General features: G+C 39.3%; 1 protein-coding gene across 2 annotated transcripts in view; it reads right to left on the bottom strand.

Moving 5' to 3' along the window:
* Positions 1 to 1,534: 1,534 nt before the first annotated feature.
* Positions 1,535 to 20,656, bottom strand: part of ANO6 (anoctamin 6) — a 71,030-nt gene continuing 51,908 nt past the window's right edge. The window contains exons 11-21 of one of the 2 annotated variants that reach the window (XR_005259010.1): positions 18,225 to 18,370; positions 16,702 to 16,779; positions 15,013 to 15,238; positions 13,966 to 14,135; positions 13,320 to 13,417; positions 12,525 to 12,655; positions 11,529 to 11,734; positions 7,205 to 7,404; positions 6,646 to 6,751; positions 4,819 to 5,718; positions 1,535 to 2,143 (exon numbers count right to left, since the gene is read on the bottom strand). Coding sequence is in view for 1 of the 2 variants with exons in the window: in XM_038154423.1 (XP_038010351.1) it covers positions 5,512 to 5,718; positions 6,646 to 6,751; positions 7,205 to 7,404; positions 11,529 to 11,734; positions 12,525 to 12,655; positions 13,320 to 13,417; positions 13,966 to 14,135; positions 15,013 to 15,238; positions 16,702 to 16,779; positions 18,225 to 18,370 (1,568 nt within the window). In the remaining variant the exon portion in view is untranslated. Of the gene's footprint in view, positions 2,144 to 3,991; positions 5,719 to 6,645; positions 6,752 to 7,204; positions 7,405 to 11,528; positions 11,735 to 12,524; positions 12,656 to 13,319; positions 13,418 to 13,965; positions 14,136 to 15,012; positions 15,239 to 16,701; positions 16,780 to 18,224; positions 18,371 to 20,656 lie in introns of those variants that run through there. The other variant, XM_038154423.1, reaches the window with a different exon arrangement.

Raw genomic sequence — 20,656 nt, 5'->3', positions numbered from 1 at the left:
GATACAATCCCTGACTCATTTACTATAAATTTAATCTCAGCAATTAGCATTGTTTTTACAGGATATAGAGACAATGCAGCAGAAATTGTTGAAAGCAATTTTAAAAGACTCTTCTTTTGAGGCACTTCCAGCTTGTAAATAAAAACCACTTTCTTCAACTTTCCTAAAAATAATTTTTTACTATTATCAGGCTATTAAAACACATTATCTTCTTATGAGGAAAATATTGCTCCAAGGTGTGTTTGGGTTATTTATTACTAACTACATCCATATCTTTTCAGTGTTTTGCATACCTGCTGCTGATCCATGCTTGAGGTCCACAAAAATGCAAATAAAATAAAACTTGCAGCCACCATCACTTGCTCTCCTGTATTGGAAAAGCAGCCTTATGTAACAGACTGGAAATGACAGGTAGGCATACCAGAGAAAAATCTAGACTTGGTGTGAATTGCTCATACCTTTGCTGACATCTCTGGTGATGTGCAGGCAGAGCACAAGAACAGGGTTGGGTGTTCCAGGTGGGGCAGAACACAGTGTGCTTTCATCTGGTAAATACTGACTATTCAAAATCAGTGCACTTCATCTGTTCTGTGGCAGAAAGAATTACATTCTAGTATTACCAGAAATAAAATGCTATGCTTTGACTATTTATATTAAGTAGAAAAATAGCTAAAGCTTGTTGTTGGAACAATTTTAAATGTGTAAGTCAATTCAAAACTGCACAATCCTCATATGGATTTGGGCTATGATGATACTATATCTTTCTGCTTGCAGGACAATAATCCTTACTATGCTTTATTCTAAAGTTTCTGCTGTTCTTGCTCTGACAAAGCTAAATTGAAGCAAGAGTGGCAGGGCAATGTGGGTACTGGCATGGGTAAGACACATAGCCCTTAGTCAGCAGAAAACAGGTCAGAAGTGGTAGGGTAGTACTTCTGCTTCTACAACTGTCATAAAGCTCCTGGAAGCAGATCCTGAGAATCTCTGTGGGAAATAAAACCAACACACTGCAGTGCAAAGAAGGTGTCTATTTAAAATGACCCTCTAACCTTTCTGTTCTCTACGTCTCAGGAAAGGATTTCCCAGAAGCAGAGGGCCAGACCCAGAGCAGGCGCAGAGAGAACTGATGACTGCATGGCAGAGAGAGAGACAGAGGGGACTGCCTGGAGGGGGGAGCATCCCAGACTCGATCCAGATGAAGAAATAAATGATGACTGTGAAACATAACACAGGGTTTATCATGACAGGAGTGAAAGGTTATAAAGACCTAAACTGTTTATTTGTATGAGAACGTAATGGTCCTTGTCATCAGTGTGGTGTTAAAAGGAATGACTTCCATGTAGGGTATGCAGAAAAACCCAGGAGATAAATTTCAGCACTAGTAACAGTTTAATGGAATAAGATTGAAAAAGAGGTTGAATATGGAAATTAGACAGGGATGACACTGTAATAATTTAAGTGTAGCATTTGGCAGCATCAGTATCATTCAAGGAAAAACAAACAACACTAATCAACATCAGATGTATTGGTATTTTAAAATAGACTTTATTTAATGACAATAAATATAAAGAAATCTTAATATTCAGAAACTAATTGCAAACATTCTTAGAAAAAATAAAAAATACACTCTCACATTCTGAATTTTATTGACATACACAGAGTCTAAAACAGTGGTGATAGTCTGTAATTTATGGTGCTTGGTAAGGCAATGAAATGGTCACTGGTCCAAATTCACCCTGACTTCAACAGATCTGTACAAAGTAGGAGTCTGGTCTACATATCAAGTGTAGAAAAAAGGTAAAATGGATTCAGAGTTTAAAACAAATGCTGATTTTCTCTTCAAGCAGATCTTTAATTAAAAGTGACAAAGACTAAAAAAATAATAAATTACAAATACTCATATGTTGGCAACTGGCCCCCAGCATTTTCTTCTTAAGCCTCCACAGAGCTTCCGGCATGCAAGCAAAGCACATTTCAGCAGCTGGAGGTAGAGGCTTCAGAAAGTGCACAGCTTAAATCAAACTATTAAAATGCAATTATTAGGCACTGTGTTGGTTTCCCTCTTCTTTCTCTGATGCAGAACTCTGCTGTGAATAACAGTGAGCACATGGCCAACTGAACTGAATGCCTGATGTAACGTCTTCTGAAATGAAATGTTACAGCTCCATTAGCAAGGAGCATGGCATTTCAGAAGCAAATCACTTGAGCAAAAAGTTAATGTTGGCTAGGTGATACCCATGCAGAGCTCACCACTCTCTTCAGCCCAGCTCTGGTTTCAGCAGACTAAGGGCCTGTCAGTGACCATTAAGTGCATATCTAAAAGATGCCTTCTGGGTCACTTTGAACCAAAAGGAACTCAGTCCATCTGTGCCCAGACTAATCTGTGATGTCTCCCAGAAAATGGAGACAAGTGGAAGACTGGTTTCTAAAGCACATTTGTCATCTGAACAAAAAAGTTTACATAGAAACACAATCAGGGCAGATTAGGATTTTATTATGGGAGGAGCCCAAGCCATAGGCACATAGGCTTTGCTGATGTAGCAGGTTTTTTAAATGTTATTTTAAAGGCAGGAATATAAACTCTTTATGACACTGTGGGCTAACTCCCTGGAAATGATGCCAACTGATGTCAGAAGAAACAACTTGGAGAGTCCCCAGGTATCAAACACACAAGTCTAGGCACTTCTGAAAATCAGCCTTAAGCTCTGCCACTGCTCACAGTATGACAATTAGCTTGTTTCCTAGTCTCTTTAACTCTCAAAGAGCTTCCTTAAGACCAAATAACCACCTGAAATGGTCCGTTTTTTGCTGTATTTTCTGCCCTTTAACACAGGATGCCTCCTTATCTACCCCAGCCCTCTAACACCACACCTGGAAAGGTATTTAAGGCACACTGGTGCTGTGATCACTGCTGAGGGAATAAAAATGGCCTCTCCCATCTGAACACAACTGCAAATGAGAAAGGTCCAGTTGAAAGTTAAAATCAGAAGCTCCAAGTATGAATGGAGCTGACTGTCCTTTCTAACCCAACTCATTTTCCACAGGGAAGTCCTGAGTACTTCACTAAAATTGTTCCTTGAAACAGTTTTTTTCGACAAAAGTTGGTTTTAACTGAAAGTTTGGTATATTATGCAGTGACAGGACCAGAGGCAGTGGGCAGAAACTGAAACACTTTTTCACTGTGAGGGTGACTGTGTGGCACAGGTGGCCCAGAGAGGTTGTGGAGTCTCCCACCCTGGAAATATTCAAAAGAAGAGAAGACCAGCCTGGCTGAACAAAGAGCTTTGGCTGGAACTCAGGTAAAAAAGGAGAGTTGATGACCTTTGGAAGAAGGGCCAGACAGCTCAAGAAGAATAATGCTATTAATGCTAATGCTGAGGTTTTGCAGAGAGAAAATTAGAAGGACCAAAGCCGAGCTAGAACTTAATAGGGCTACTGCTGCAAAAGACAATAATAATGTTTCTATAAACATATTAGCGACAAAAGGAGGGCTAAGGAGACTCTCGATCCTTTATTGGATGTGGTGGAAAACACACAGACAAAAATGAGAAGAAGGCTGAGGTACTCAATGTCTTTTTTGCCTCAGTCTTTAGTAGTAAGACCAGCTTTTCTCCAAGAACACAGGCCCCTGAGGAGGGAGACCGGGGCAGGGAGCAGAATGAAGCCCTCATAATCCAAGGGGAAGCAGTCAGTGACCTGCTACATCACTTAGACAGACACAAGCCCCCGGGGCTGAATGGGTGCTGATCTGCTCACAGCTTGGGCAGATTTACTGCTCGCTAGATAAAAAACTGGCTGGATGGCCAGGCTCAGAGAGTGGTATTTACAAGACATGTAGATGTGGCACTCAGAGACATGGTTTAGTTGTGGACTTGGCAGTGTCAGGTTAATGATAACCTTAAAGGCCTTTTCCAGTCTGAATGATCTTATGATTCTGTAGGGTTTGCTTCAAAAGACAGGCTTGAGTTAAATGGCACTCAGTATTTCAGTATTTGGAGATTTTGCTGCAAAATTCATAGGTTTAATTCCTTCTGATTATTGATTGGATAAAATGCATCTTCCAAATGCTATTTAGTTTCTGCAAATGGACTTCATACTTAAAAAGCTATATGAATAATCTGCCTAAAAATTCTACATATCTATTGCATTTAAGAAGAGTACAAAATAACAAACATAACCACCTGGTTTATAGAGCACAGGCATATTTTTCTTTTTTTAAAAGGTTTTGGTTTTCATAATTGATATAAATGTGTTCATTAAAACTGTTAAAAGAGAAAGCAAGTAAATAATCTGCAATATCACTCCTTCAGGCACAAAATAACCCTCCACATATGTGCCTAATCTGTAATTCCCTAATTCCCAGTTTGCAGCTGGAGCCAAAATAAGCAGGCAGATTGGCAGCCTGATTTGAAGATGACTGATGGCTGTAGCACATGCCTCCACGCCTCTGAAATCCTTCCATATTATTCAAAGCTTCACAGCATGGTTAAGGCCTATTAAATGGTTTATTCCAATCTCCAATTCCAATAGATTCATAGTCTTGTCAGAATTCATTTTATCATGCAATGTTGTATCAAAATGTTCAGCTGCACATTTGTCCTATGTCAAAACCTCAGGGAAGAGCATGTTCTGGCCTGAGAGAAATGCAAAAGACAGCCCTCCACAAATATTGATTTGGCATGTGAAAAGACTTTTAACACTTATTGCTTTTACAGGTAGGAGACCTTCAAGGCTATGAGCATTTAGCTCAGAATGGGCGAGTGAACTAATGAAAGTACATTGACTGGGGAAAGATAAAATGCCTGAGTTTCTACTCACTTGGCGTGCTGTAAGGTCAGTTTGTATGCATTGATTTCAAAGGCAATTCTCCTGTTTACACAGAGATTGATGAACAGGATGGGCTTACAGTCCTGTTGCTTCTTGTGATCCAATCCATGATTAATTGAAATATCTTGTTATCCATTTAAGTCTCAGTATGCATAGCCAATTCAGAGTAGCAAACAACCATGCTTAGTATGTCAATTCCAATGGCTTAAAAGTGGGATTTTGAGTTGTATTTTCTTTCTTTTTCCTTCATGTTTTGGCTTTTCCTCTTCATTGTATAGCTGAGGTCTGCGTTAGCAGACAGTCAAAACTCCTTCATTGGATGCGATGATATTCTTATATCCAATTATTCTTGTTCTTAAGGTTTATTGAAGTTAGACCAGTTATCTAATAGCTGATGCCTAAGAAAAGTAGAAAGCAGCCTAGGTGCTTGGGAATTAATCTGCATCTTCTTAAGAGGATAAATAATTTTTGCCTTTTTTTTTTTAATATGTCCTAAAAAGCTGTTAAAAAATGATAACTCTTATCTGTGTTGCAGTGGTTGCATTTGTCCAAGGGAAACTGGTAAATGAGCATGTAAGAGTTGCAAGAAACAATGTTTAGTAAATCCAAAGTGCTTGATAGCTATTAGTAATATCTGGACAGGTATAAGTTGTCCAAGTCCTGTTATTCCATATGAAAAAGTACTTATTCATCTTTAGGTCGGAAAGTGCTGTCTGCTCCTTTGATGATTTTGTCAGCTATTTTGCCCATGGTTTTTTTCACACCTTTGAGATCATTCTCGTGTAATAGTTTCTGTGTGAGGTACTTCTCTCGTTTGACCTTGCTCTTGGTCTTCTGTGATACATCCGGAATTATGTATGAAATAACAAACTTCACAAAGTATATTACATGCTGGGAAAGGTGAAAATGAAAAAAATGTCAGTCAGGCTGAACAGAACTTTATTATCATTATAAATGAAATGCAACATTTTGTCTTAAGACGCTGAGCTGATTCAGTGCCAGTATCTAGCACTGTAGAAAAAGATTTTAAAAAGACATGACTAATAAGATAGAATAATTATCTGATAAACAAGAATTTCTGATTTTCTAATCCTGATTTGAGCAAGGACTTCTCTGCCTGCTTTGGGGAAACCCTGGTACACAGCCCTTCCCTCCTGCATGGAAACACTTGTTACAGTTTCCAATAAGATTTTTTATGTTTGTTCCAATGACTCTGGAGCAATTACTTTTCTCTGATACAGGAAATCTGCTCTAACCAGTTTCTGATGACTTCAGTAGTCCCTGGATCAGGACTTAAACACATTTTATAATTAAATAATACCCAATATTTCTCTCTCTTCATCGTGGACTGATTCCCATCTTTCGTAAGCCCAGGCTGTAGCTGCAGAGGACGGAGCAATTGTTTTTTGATGATCATCTAGAGACTCACTTCCTACAGGGACTGTCTTTATAGACTTCACTCTGCCATGTATTGTACCTGTATTATGTACATGTATTACAAACAGGTATCGTGCATATGCATTCAGGATGCTGTGTGCAAACTTCATGTACATGTATTCTATTTCTGCTACTAAAAATTATTCTACAGTTCTTGAGAAAAGAAGCTGCAGATATGTGGGGCAATCCTCAGCTGATGTCATGATTTCAGGGAATTATTTTTCCAATGTTGCTACTCCTAATTTACATCTCCCAAGTTCTTGCTCATGCTAGCACAGGTCACCAGCTCTGATGGCTGTGCTTGGACTGAATGCCTCTGAAGGATTTTCCACAGGGAGGAAAGAGACTAAACAGGCAATGCTCAAACCCCCATACACCGACCTCCATGACGATGATGAAAGCCAGCTTGGCAGCAATGACATGCCAGTAGTATATGTTGTGCTCATATTGGTGCTGGTGACCAGGAGGGTAGCGGAGATCCCGGTATCTGAAAGCAAAGCAGGAAAGTCAGGAGCTGGTCTCTGGCATCTCTGCAGTACGGCACTGTGGCCAGAGGATGGAGCACGACATGGCCCTGCTTCATGTGTCCAGGAACAGTTAGCTTGGGGAAGTACTGTGATGGGTAAAATCATATCTTCAAGATAAGCCATATTTGGCCGAAACGTCGTATTTTTGCCATTTTATTAAGAATTACTGATAAAAATTTTAAGGTGCTTTTTTTGGAAAACTATCAGCCAGGAGAAAGCCAAATTAAAAAGAATTTTCTGAGTAGCACAAAGTTATGGGCAAATACTTTTACTCCATTCTGCCATTCAAAATAAGCTGGGTTTTCCTGTGTTTTAATGTTTCTTAAGGGATGTTTTTTACTGAATTAGATGGCTTACTATAAAACCTACTCTTTTTGTAATTGGAAAATGACAAATACTTATTTGACACTTACCTGCATGTAGTTTGGTTCCCGAACCAGGGGAAAGAAGGCTTGCTTGCATTCTTGAAGTCTGATATATTGAAGACAGAAAGTGTGCTGTTTATATACCCCTCCATAGTGTGAGTGCTGTGACTCCCATAAGGAGGGACCGAAAAGGACCAGTAATAAACCAGACGAGGAATCATGTCAGATGTAAAAGCAATGATCAAAGCCTGTGTTTCAGACAGAGAAGACAAAAAAGCAGTGCAGCATTAAAGAAATAAGATTTAATATGCATTCCTTTGCCATATACTTATCATCTCAAAAGTTAGCATATGAGTTAAAAATAGAAAATATGTTCTTTTTCCGTCAGTGGTTGTTCATTCTGTAAATGAGCATGTAGTATCTCATGGGCACAAAACAATCCCTTTCTGGCATGTGCACTCTGTACAGTTTCTAAATTATGCTAGCTCTGCTGAATGCCTTAAAACAGTCATATTATAAAACACTTTTTTCACGTGCATGCAGAGAAGATCAGCAAATGTGCTTCTTATGAGTACTAATGAGATGCTTGAAGAAATTCTTCCTGATGAAACTAATGGAAACAACAGAAGAGTTCTTCAGTAATAGAAAATTAAATGTCACTATGCTCTCCGATGTCTGAGTAAAGGAATTAAATAAATTAGATATATAACTGATGCATCTCTGATCCTACAAACCTCCCACCCTTTCTGAGGTGCTAGCCAGCCCAAATTCATCTTGGTACTTGTTGCCTCCTACTATAGCGTAGTACATGTGGAAACTGCTCTTGATGCCAAGATAATTTTTTTTAGTAGCAGCTGCATAGTGCTGTTTTACATGACGTGACCATTTGTTTTTATCTTGCTCCCAAGAGAGTCCCTGTCCTACTCAGTCTGCTAGTCACAAACTGGGTAGGAAATATGATCTGTGGGTTTGTTGTGGGAAGTCTTTTCTAAACTCATGAACTTCCCAAAACATCCTATTCTGGAGGACAGGTTAACTATGTTTAATCCAATTTCCTCCCCTGCTACTGCAAGTTCAAAAGGTTTCCCTGTGAGGAAGACTTTCCACTGGCAAGATCTGCAGCTGAGTATTTAGCAAGAGACTGCCCAGCCAACTCATGACAACAGGCGTCTCTGGTGCCCAGTACCTGGGAAAGAGTGACCAGCTCCACTCCAGGACTCTAAGAGAAATGTTTTGTCTCCTACCAGGATAAAAATACCCACTTGACAACATGGATGGAAAGAACCAGGGAGAGACATGGAAGAGAAAGGTGTGAAATAGGGATTTGATGAGATCAGGTGGAAGGAGGTTTAGGCACAGACATATAAAAGAGGCAGAAAAAAACTAAAGGAAAATCATAGGACAGAATTAGGGGCAAAGTCAAACAATAATGGGGAACAGAGGAGCACACAAACTGGTTAATATCTGTTTTTTATTCCCCATCATGCCAGTCAGTAATTCATGAGATCTGTATTTCCTTATTTTGATGACATGGGATAAAAAAATTCCATTTTTGGAAAATGTAATTTTCCAATTTTTTCTATTTTTGTGCAGCATTTCCGGGCAGACAATCCCAGCCTGAGCAGGTATTTGTAACAGTTGCAGAAAAAGGGAAGGGGAGAGAGGAGAGAGGGTAAAAAAAATGTGGATAACTCTTCTACACTTCCTTGAGCAATGCTTTGGTGGCAGTGCTAGCTAAAACAACTTCCTGCATCTGCCTCTAGCAGTTGACTTGTGCTCTGTGCTGGCTTGGGCAGCCCTAGCCCCATCCAGCAGATCAGATGAAAACACTGATCTGACTGGGAATCACCACTGGATCCTTTCCCTGGTCTGATTCATCATGTGTTTATGCAGCACTGGTGCCAGCACAATGCAAGAGACAGGACCAAGGGGGAAAGACAGCAAAGGGGAAGAGCAGGGAGTTGAAAAGGGGGCAAGACCCACCCTACCTCAAGTAGCACCAGTGCCAAATGATGAATGATATCCTAGTGTCTTACCTTTTGCGTTGGCTTACTTTGAAGAACCTGAGAAGCTAAACTGTAGTTAAGATAAAAGTTGCAGAAACAATCCTTCTGAGACTGTGGTCCAAGATCTGTATTTAGTTCTCCAGAATATTGTTACAAGTGAGTTCAGCTGAGAGAAAGTTTGGCTGGTGAGAAATAAAAGGAAAGCATCCTAGGTCTAAAACTCATTGAAAATTTTCAAGGATAAGGTGTTTTTCTTGTACTGCACTTTGGCTTAAATCAAATGTAGTTGGCATGCACTTTTAAAAACTGTTTTTAAGCATTACATGCCAGTGTGAAATGAAGTGAAAATTATGTGTTGTTTATATTTACATGCTGAGTAGGTGTTTTTGACTGACAAGAAGTATATATTACTGTGTCTTGCAGCTGCAGGGAGACGACCTCACAGCTAAATTACTCTGTTTTTAACTCTGAAGTAGAGTTAAAAGTAGAGTACAATTAGAGTATTTGTAGTCTGAATTACAAGCATAGAAAAATTTTGTTAAATAAACTTTCTTTCTGTTCAGTAGCTCATCTAGTCAGACCATAAATGAATTAATATCAACTTAACAGTAAGGCAAAAAAATTCCTTCTCTCTTTGGACCAAATGAGTTTGATGCTGCTTCTTTGAATCAGAAAGACACCGGACTACCGTATTTGCAGAGCTTAATACTTGATCTTACTGAATCTTTTTTGCAAGGCCCCAGGTCTCTCATCATCCTAAATCTGAGCCTTGTCTCACTCTCCTCCCTCTCTCAGAATGATCTCCAGATGTGCTCTGGAGAGCTTCAAGGACAGAAATACGAGAACTAATCCTACGGCATCCTCTCAAAGGAAAAACTTTTTTTCCTCTTGAATTATGGGCTGCATTTCAGAGTATTGCACTGAAGAACTACAAACAAACAGCACATTCTTTGCTTCCCAAGCCTTACTGCACACAGTTTTCCATTTATACCATAACTAATTAAAATCAGTCTTCAAATCAACAACAGATGCAATAGCAAAGTCCAGTGCCTCACGGCAACTCTCAAAACTGGTAGCTTTGTGCAAAAGTTGATTGCAAGTACTAGCAGCAGCTACAAAGGTAACATGCATGAAGGAGAAGATGCACCAAGGGGAAGATGATACACTACCCAAGTATAATCAGCTGTAATAAGTCATGTAGAAGAGAAGAAACACTATCTGTGTACTAAGGTAAAATCAAGGCAGGGTTGTTAAAGCCTGATGACTTGGATCAGTTCCTGGATGTCAAACAAGGAAAGAAACACACTTAAAGGAGGAGAACGGTTTCTAGCATTTGCTCAAGCACATGGCTTTATGGCCCACACTTCATTAGCAATAAATACCAATCTCTTTGAGCTCCTCACAACACATGCAGTGGGGCTGTTTGAACGTGACAGTCTCTGGAGCTGAGCCCCTCGCACACGACAGCCCCCGGAGGTGAGTGGCTGATGCCCTGTTTGCACAGTGACATCATCTGAAGAAAGCAGGGCACAAACACATTCCTGACAGAAGCTCACACGTGGCCAAATCAACGTGAGGTCACCACTGTAAGTCTGCCCTGAATACCACGAGAACAGAGATAAGGTACAATATTTTAAAGTAATCTTAAGATACATGTTCAACTTCTAGTTTCATATTGATATGGTGTTCCTATTGGTATCACAAGATCTAGCTGGATTGATCAGGAAATACAGTTATCCAACAGCATAACATATTTGGATCTCTCTGAAAACAGAAGAAAACAGTGACCTTGTTGAGAAAGGCTATTCCTCATGGATAGTCTGAGGTGTTATTGTGCCTGCAGAAGAAACCAGTGGTCATTATGCCTTTGAAAAAGGCCAGCAGCAAGAATTTTCTGTAAGTTAATACATACTAGTTCCTGTTTAGTAATCCACAAATAATCCACAGTGATAAATGACAATGGCTTATTTTTCTTCCCACATTGCAGTCTACAAATAAAATATTGGTGAATTGATACAGAAACCATGAAATATCTGAATTTCATCGTTAGAAGTATATTAATCAGAATTTTTTTCTTAGATATTTTCAAGAAACTCTCTAAAATTCAGTTTGTTGTGTACTTAAGAAAATTAAGTACAAGTGAAGAACAGATTAGAGTCCAAATTCTCAGAAAATTCATTCTGGTAGGCAATTTTGAGCACACATGGTATTTTTAAGCATGCAAGAAAGAAGCTGAATTTCTGTTTTCAGAAGATGTGCCTTAAGGATCATTTCAGTTGCATTGCCACACACAGCATTCCCACATTTGGATGTAGCACCTGCAGAGAAGGCATTTTCTCTTTTGCAGCTGTTGGCACCGTACTTACATTGGTGACCACGGCCAGAATGGCTATGCCCTGCAGGATGGGTTGCCAGGCCCCAATGTCTTGTGCCTTCTGTGGAACCATGCGCCTGAACTGGGTTGTCAGCTTCCACGCATCCAGCCGGATTTCCAGCATGTTGTTAATTAGAGCCAGAAGAGGAGCCAGGGGGAACGACGCCACAAACAGGGTCACAAAGCCAAACTGTATCACTGTGAAAGGGAGAGGTTGCATGCATTGGTGAGGCTTTCATTTCCTGGAGATAAGCAAGTGTAGGCATGCATAGTTTATATACTCCAAATTCAGGTGGGAGAAACAAGAAAGTGTAGCTGGGTTCCTAGTGACTCTTTTGGATGAGAAAATAGCACAACAGTACTGGAAAAACCTGCTACATGAAGGGGACAGGAAAATATTACTAATCACAGCACAGCATGAGGAACTATTCTGGGTATTCAAATATCCATTTCTTTCTGACATCTTTATCATGAAGACATGGAAATCTCATGACTATCTGTCTCTGTACTGAACTGGAAGGCCCAAACCAACAATCATCTTACTGGTGTCTGGGTACTGCCTTAAGCACACTGGCAATGTTGTCACAGAATGGATGGTGGCAACAAACCATCCAAGGCCTGCCAGCTCCCAGGTTACCAGCAATGAGTCCTGGTGACTGCAGAGCAGTCTGACACGGGGCTCTGCTGTGCAGCACCAGAACTTGACAGGGGTCTGCCTTCTGAATGCATTTCTCACAGGATTAGACAAGGAAGCAGCAGTACTCCTCCTGGTACAATCACATGCTGCTTCCTAGTTATAAAATGGATTAAGGCTTAGCTGCTTAATAAAAGCTTCTAAAACCATTTGCAATGGCTCAATCAAAACTCGTCTCAGAAAACATTAATGTCTCCTCTGTCCACCGTATTAAGCATTGCTTGTGTGAAGAATTTCTTCATAACATGTTTGTATCCAGCAGTGGTAGGGAATCCAGATTAAACTGTTCCTTACCCATTTCAAGGTACTCATAAAATAGTCCAAGTTTTCCAATGGGTTGGAGGTGATAATCATGTTCCCAACGTGGAACAACTTTTTCTGATCTAGCAGCTGCAGAATATCTTCCAATTAGATTCTTGACCAAACTATCAGACAGGGAGAAAAAGAACACTAACAATGGTAAAAGAACCTAAAAACTTCAGTAAATGAAAAAAAAAAAAAAAAGAAGAAAAAAAAGAAAAAAAAGAAAAAAAAAAAGGCATTCCTGGTTTTACATTTCTGCTGTAGGTTTAAGCAATGGATTTATTTATTTCCAAATTATTCAAAATTTTCTTCCTAAGAAAGGCAACTTTTGTTGCCTTATCTTAAAGTAGGTTTTTACAAGCCATAAATAAGAGTGTAAATATACCAGAATCAGTGATTTATATCTACTAAATGAGTTAAAATAGTAACTTATATTTGACTTTTAAAATCCCAATGTATAACAACAAATCATTCCAATCAATATTAAGCAAGTCTTCAGTTTAATATTGTCATAGCTTTTACTACCTCAGTTTTGAATATTCAACCTGAAACACATCGAGTTTGACTTGCAGAGGAAGGAAGAATTTCTGATTAGAATTAAGATCAGTTAAAACAACAGAGACAGGAGCCCAGACTACTAGACAAAAAAGGACTCCGAGGACAAGTCTTATTCTTTCAGAATACAATATGCACTTACCAAACTCAGTGACCAAATGCCTGAAGGCATCAAGCAAAACAGTATTTTTCAACTATAAAAGAGCAGATTACTTAATAGTTTGAACTTACGGAAGAAGAACTTCTTGAATGTTGTTCCAGATAGCTTTTCCTCCCACTATGATGGCAAGCTGGGTTGTGAGCTCAAGGAGACATCCACCTGGATCACACTGAAGGTTGGGAGAGACAAGAAAAATTTTTTGAGGTTGGGTAACTTTTCAGGCATGAATGAAGCATTTAAAATTATGCATCCCTGATTTATTATAACAACATTACTGAAAGCAATCAAAGAAGACTGTCTAGGCAAACCTTTCCAGTAAGGTATGCAAAAGCCAAACCCAGGCCACATATCGTAGGTTGACAGAATACCAGTGAAAGAATGAAAAACCAGGTGTAGTCATGCAGCTCTGTGCTATGGCCAGGTCAGGGTCACCCAGCAAAACAGGAATGCTTCTACTGATATTCTCTCCTTTCTGTGTGTCCAGTCACAGATTGTAGGACCATGGTAAAATACTCTTTTCTGGGTATGTGTAATACATTTCTAAGCCCAAATGGTCTTGTGCCATATTCTTTTATGCTAGGGGTTAGTAAGGAGGTAATTACCTTGGGAGGCAGTCACTTTTAAACTCTAAGGTTAAATATGCACAGCTATGTTTTACTTTATACACTCCAAACTGCAGCACAATACCTGGACTAATTATACATTCTACATTCTTACCTCTTCATTGCGATACTTTCCTAGCCAATAAACTGGACTTCCAGGGTGACCTACAAATTTACCCTTAAAGAAGGCTATGTAGAAGCATGAAGAATAGTAGTTGACAAACTGGAACAAGAACATCTTTGTGGTCAGACTGTTTTCATAATCAGTCTGTGTCCTTGGAAGTTCTGCAATGAAAGAAAAGTAAATAAATTTTAAAAAACCCCAACCCAACCTACAAGTAACCTACAAGCTGTTCTAGAGCCCCAGCTGCAAATTATCTGTATGTCTCATATTCCTTTATATGATTGAGAGCATTATCATTTAGATTGTACCTAATCGCCATGTATACTGTAACCATTATAGAATTCTAAAACTGTATGGGTTGTAAAAAGAAAATAACTTGTTGCCTTGCAATAAAGAAAGAGAAGAAGCAAAAATTCTAATAACTCAGGGGAAGAAAAAGCACCCAAATCCAACAGACTCGACAAAGATGCAAATGTAACACTTTGAACTGATGAAACAGTATTAAGTGAGAACACCACACTACATGCATCTAAAGTAAAATAGCTACTTTAATGTTGATGGCCTGGATATAGAGAATAATATTACTTGTGACTGTTTATCTGTTTAACAACATCAGAGTGGTATGTAGGTTTGGAATGGTGATCTTAGTTCACTTATTTACAAGAAAATAGCTTTTCCCCCATAAACAAAAGCTAATATAATTGAATGTGTTATGCCTTACTGATCTGTTTTCATAAAGCTTGGTGTTGTAGTAATTTTCTTTGCTTTGTATGTTTCACAAGAACAAAACTGTAAACAATCAATCTTTCATGCTGCCTATGTAAGGCCTTTTCAGGCAAAGAGCTGAATATCATATTTCTCTGATATTGAGAAAATCTATATCGGAAAATTTCTAGGTGGTATTTTGTGATTTTGTGGGAAAATTATGAAAGATGTGGTACAGGTGTTCACCTATTGTAATACCTACTATACATATAAAAGCTATTTTTTCTAGCTATTTTACCCCACATTTCCATCTGAGGTAGAGCAGCAGCATACCAAAGTCAGTGATCAGGATTGCCACTTTTTCATAGATGATGTTGAGAATCATAATGACAACAAAGCTGATGAGGGAAGCGGTTACTGATGTGGCCGTCTGCGGAGTCAGGTACTTGCGGATCGCCTCCGTTCCACTGAGGTGCTGTGACAACTTTGAAGAGAACACCAGGAAAACGGAGAGCCTGTAGACAATGATTCCAACAACTGAAGCAATAATCAAAAGGATCTGCCAAGGGAATGCAAGAAAGATGTTCATGTTCAACCACTGGCGTTAGGAAAAAGTGAGTTCAAAACACTTTTTATGATAGGCAAAAGGAAAGCAATTTTGTGCCTGTCATTCCATTGCAAGAGGATGATCAAATAAGATACAAAGCAATAAACAGAGAATCCATAAAATAAGTATTTTTTTCATGTAGCATAGTAAATCGACAGGAAAGAAAAGAGACGGTCTGTTTTATGACTAATAACAAGGATTTTACTGGTGTAAGCCAATATAACAAGAAGTGTAATCAAATCTTGCACCTCGAGGCATGTGATGGGGGAAAACTCTTCATATTGGACAATTGGCAGGATGGCAAATGTACTAGCGAGTTGACATTGATTATGGAGGGGGCTGCACCTTCTCTTCCACATGATACTATTACAGACTACAGACCCCTCAAAGGAATAGAAAAAATTTAAGCTAAATCACGTAGTCTGCAGGAGTTGCAGTAATGATCCAGGCACTCCATCTTGCTTGCCATCTCCTCTTTCTGCGTCTCTTCCTGCTTTTATTTTTTGCTAGTTCTCTAGCTATTGTTCAGTTTAAGGTCCACAGGCTGTGTACCTTTTTATCACTATCTATGCCATGGACTACCTTCCCTGACCCTGCACACAGTAACTGTGCAGTAACACAAGTTACAAACCCAGAACAAATCTCTTCCATCTGACATGAAGTCTGGCCTATTTGAATCCAACTGCAAATCGGTATTCTTTCCTTTGTGTTTCAAATGTGTCAATGCTGAGGCTCTCGTGGGCTGCCAGATACCACTCTATCTCCTATCTGCATCCTATCACTGAGAATGAGGTCTTTTCCAGCTGCTATTTGTGCTAAAGATGAGGAGCGTGCTAAAACACAGAGCTTTTCAAGGCAATCTCTCTGGGCCTGCTCATTGTGTCATGTATATATTGCGTCATGGTTGACTGGACTGCTTTCAAGGTTTAGTTTTAATTAAAGTAGCAGCTCTGGAAGATTAAAGAGTGCCCAGCTTTGCTCTGTTAAGTGAAACACAAAACCTGGAAGAGGTCATGGACTGTGGGACACAATATGGAAGAACACAGCTGGAACAAATCAGACAGAAACTAGCAAGGAGGAGAGCATATAAACCAAAGTCTTCCCCTTACTGCCCCCCTAAAAGCAAAGACATTTGTCTTAAAATAATGAGGGAAAAATCAATGGACCACCTTTACAAGCATAACTCACAAGCTCCAGCTGCAGGATATTTTGATACTGTATGCTAATGACTATTGGGTGACTACAGCTACCTTCTCCATGTGGGTCCATACCTTATAGGCTTGATTTATGCAAGAGATGGAAATCCAGCTGAACCTGTTCCATTCTCATGTTTTGTTCAGCTCAGGAGGATCATTTTTTAGACAGTTACTAGAAAAGTGAATTTATGAGGGGAAAGAATAAGAGAAGAACTTTACCCAGAAGAAGATGGCACTTGTACAGAAAGTCATCCGCATGCACTTCCCACATGCAGTGTATGGCACATGTTCTTCTTGCTGTAAAAGATTAGGAAACAGATCAAGGAAGCACAAAATCTCACACAATCTTCTTTCTTTTCTTTCTTTCTTTTTTTTTTTTTTTTGTGTGTGCTCCAATTGAATTCTTTATTATACTGAGGGCAGAAAAAAAGGAAAAAAAAGTACCTTGTTTTGTTTCCTGGAAACTCAACATTTATTCATGATTTCAGAAGTCTTGCCTCATTACAGGTGTCTTTTTTGCTGCCCCTTCTAAGAGAAAAATGACTTCCATAGAGGTAGAGGGTCCTCAGCTCTTATGGACTTCAGCCATTACAGGGTGCATAGTCCTTTTGAATGGACCCATCCTTCTTGGCTGATCATGGCATCCAAGGTCATTATCTTTCAAACTTCAATGGCTAAATTTAGCAGGCACTAAAATTTTGGTCCTTGATCTCTGTATTTCTCAACGTATTCCAAGGAAAATGACTACCTTAATGTGGTACTGTGAAAATTCACTGAGTCTTTAAAGAATGTCTGAGGATCAAAATAAAATATTTTAGCATATTCTCCACTCTTTGAACTGCCTGAAAGGAACTTTCTAGCTATGAATTTATATATTCAAGGTGGCATAGGTTTATAAGCTTTTAAACAAGATGAGTTTTTTGATTGCACAAGATATAAAAAGATCTATATAGGATGGTTTCAACTATGGCAATTAATTTTGAAACTTTTAAAGGGTCCTCTAATAAACATTACTATAATGTGGATGGAATGTGAAAGCAGTGCAAATGATTAGACAAAAGACAGAGTATTCTATTGACAGAGAATAATAAAAAGTGAAACTGAACTTGAGTAAGCCACCAAAGCTAAAGCTACTGAAATGTATAATAAATAGAAATCTAAACTAAGATCCTCATAAATATGAATCCTCTGTCATTGAAATGAGGTTTATCCTTGTCTCTACAAGTTTGTTGTTATTAATCATAATTTCATCCATATGCACTTAGCAACAATAGCTATTTATACATGTTTCAAACAGAAACATCTTCGGTTAAAAAACATTCTTGGCATAATATATAATAATGCAAGGTTTCCCTCTATTCATCGTTTTTTTCCTGATGCATTCCTAGGTAAAGATAGCAAATTCCCTGTGATCTTGGCCTCTGGCAGCAACAATTAATAATTTCTTGGGGGATTTAATAAAGTAGACTTAGTCTTCTAAGCTGGGGATGATGCCTACTTCTGTTTATTTAAGAAAGAGGAACCTCAGCAGCGCAATGTGCTCGAACTTTACAGTGCTTTCAGTTAGATATCAATTGCCTCTCCTTGCATCTGTACTTTATCAAGTCACTGTTTTCAGACCAGCTTATCATATTGAGGCACTGCTGATTTATAAAGCTCCATCCTGATTCACCATTTTCATAGTGTCTGCTCACAGCACGCCTACAGCAGTAACCATCACCAGTTGTCAAAATATTCCTTACCTGTGTGATTTCATTCATCACTACATGAGTGCAGCGAGCTTCATATTCTGGGCGAACTTGCTCCTCTTGCTCTAAGTACTCAACTGTGTCCCATTCATACTCCAGTTCAGCCTGCCGTCGCTTCCAAAACTCCAAGAAAAAGGTAACTATCCAAATGATAGACAAAATGAGCAATACCACGTGAGTACTGGATACTATTTGCCTCCTCTGGGCTATAACACATGGCTCAGTATTCCATACAGCTTTTCACAGACATGGAATAAAACCTTTATTAGCTAATACAATGGTGAAAACAGCTGGATCTACTCCTATATGCAATTATGATTTTGGATGTATATGTACTTTAATATGAGAAACCTGAGGTAAATGGAGGTTTAACCACATGCTAAAGAATGTATATACTTTACCTATGTGTTTTCTTTTTGCCTAAGGCCACAATATGAGCACTTTACATTTTATATTACAGACTACTTTGAAAAAGTTTAACATGGGATACTTAAGAAACGAAATTGTTTGGATGCGTGAAGAAAAAATGTTGGAAAGTGCAGACTTCTAGAAAAATTAAACTCAGTATGCAAAAAATTGTCACAGGGAAGAGCCCATGCTCATTCATGCTGCAATTTTTGTGTAGACAAATTATCAATTTGCAGACTACAAAACCAATGTTTCTTCAGGTAAAACTGCTTAAATACAGCTGTCTTTCCTCCTCTGCTAGCACAAAACTGAAGAGACTGCAGCTCTTTCGTATGGCATGGAGCTTAGCAACTCCCTGGGCTGGGCCAGCTGTTTCCCCAGAATGTGTTCCTGCAGCTGGAAGCGCTGAGGGATCGGGTACACAGATGCCTAGGTGTTAAAGTTTAAACATGAATCCAGCCAAACTCATTACCTTGTCCCAAGATATTACACAGGCAGATCTGGCAGCAGAGGCCATGACAAACCCAGATGGGAAGGCTGGGAGGAGCTCAGGATGCTGGGTGTCAGTACCATGCTTCCTGGCACACACCTGGATGATTCATTCATGAAGAGGATGCAGTCTCAGATTAAAATAGTAGTGTGGCTCTGCAGCACTGTTTCCAGGAGGAGTAGTATAAAAATCCGTGTCTTTTAGTGCAATACAACAGAGTAGTATCCAATCACTGCATTCTCATTGCTCTCATTGTCTGGAGTAATCAACCCTACAATTTTTTTTTTTTTTTACTAGTTTGGCCCCTCATTCTAAATGATGAAACCTCAGTGGCATGCAGTTACAAGTCCAAACATTAAAGGTTATGTCTAAAATCAGGTGTGGTTGAAAAATCCCAAACTGAAACATTTAAAAGCCAGGAAACTCCATGGGCTGAGCTGTGAGATGATCTTGGCATCTGCAAACGCAAAACTCCAGAGAGCCCTGCTCCCCTGATTACTCAGAGGCCCCTTTCATAAGGACTTCTCTACCCCTTCATGCTTAGAAGCAGCAAGGACACTACAAGCAGTGGACCAGAGGGTCTCAGCTGCTTTATCCTGTAGAGCAAGGACATTAGTCTTCCATAAATCTTTAATTGCTGCCCAGCCCAAATCACAGGAATCTACAGGCTATACCAATTTGTTCCAGCTGCAAATTCAGCTGCTGCTGGAGAGCCCAGAAGTGCAGGGGCTCCTTCTGTAATGATAGCCTCACGTGCTAACTGTGACAGAAGGGCACATAACACAGGGACAGCTCTCCCAGCCCCCTACTAGCTGTGTTGTGTCTTTCAGAGCAGGAAAGGAGCTTCTGCTGGATTAGCCATTTTCCTTTTATTTTGAAGCAAGATTGTTTCAACAGTGGAAACACATGACATTTCAGAATCAGGAGATCAAAGCAGTCATTTCATGTCATTTTGAATGGTGTCCCCTTTTGTGTGTCCCAACACTGCCCTTCAGGCTGGCCCAGGTATTCTGCCTCTGAAGCTGTGTCACCAAGGCCTGAGAAGAAGTGCCTCCATTAGAGAACATTTCTTGGCTTAACTGACCTTGCTCAGGGAGAGGATCCAGGAATGGCAGCAAGTGAAGTGGAAGCTGCCTCTTGTTCACGACCTTTGCCAATCTAGCCTTACCAGCAAAGGGACAATTGGCAGAGCAATAATGTATAAAAAGGGCTAACTCCTAAGGCCAAATTCCCTGGTGTTTTATAGTGCTTTAAGATTTTTGAAGGGAATACACACAAGAGAATATGCTCTTATTGGAAGTGTATTGATGATAATGATGCAATAATATATCTAAGAGTCTAGTATTAATTTTAATTGTTTTGGACAAGGAGGTCTAAAAAAGTAATAGAGCAAGATGAAAATTCCAGCTGGAATTACATCAGGGCCATGGGTCATTTGGATTCAGTACAATTTTGGTTGAATTTCTCTAATATAATTCACCTTTTTATATAGTGGACTTACAACAAGAATACTAATAGACCTTGCAGC

Source organism: Motacilla alba, chromosome 1A (genome assembly GCF_015832195.1).
Source record: "Motacilla alba alba isolate MOTALB_02 chromosome 1A, Motacilla_alba_V1.0_pri, whole genome shotgun sequence".
Classification (NCBI taxonomy): domain Eukaryota; kingdom Metazoa; phylum Chordata; class Aves; order Passeriformes; family Motacillidae; genus Motacilla; species Motacilla alba.
The sequence above is the reverse complement of the archived record's forward strand: the minus strand, read 5'-3'. Positions and strand labels throughout refer to the sequence as shown.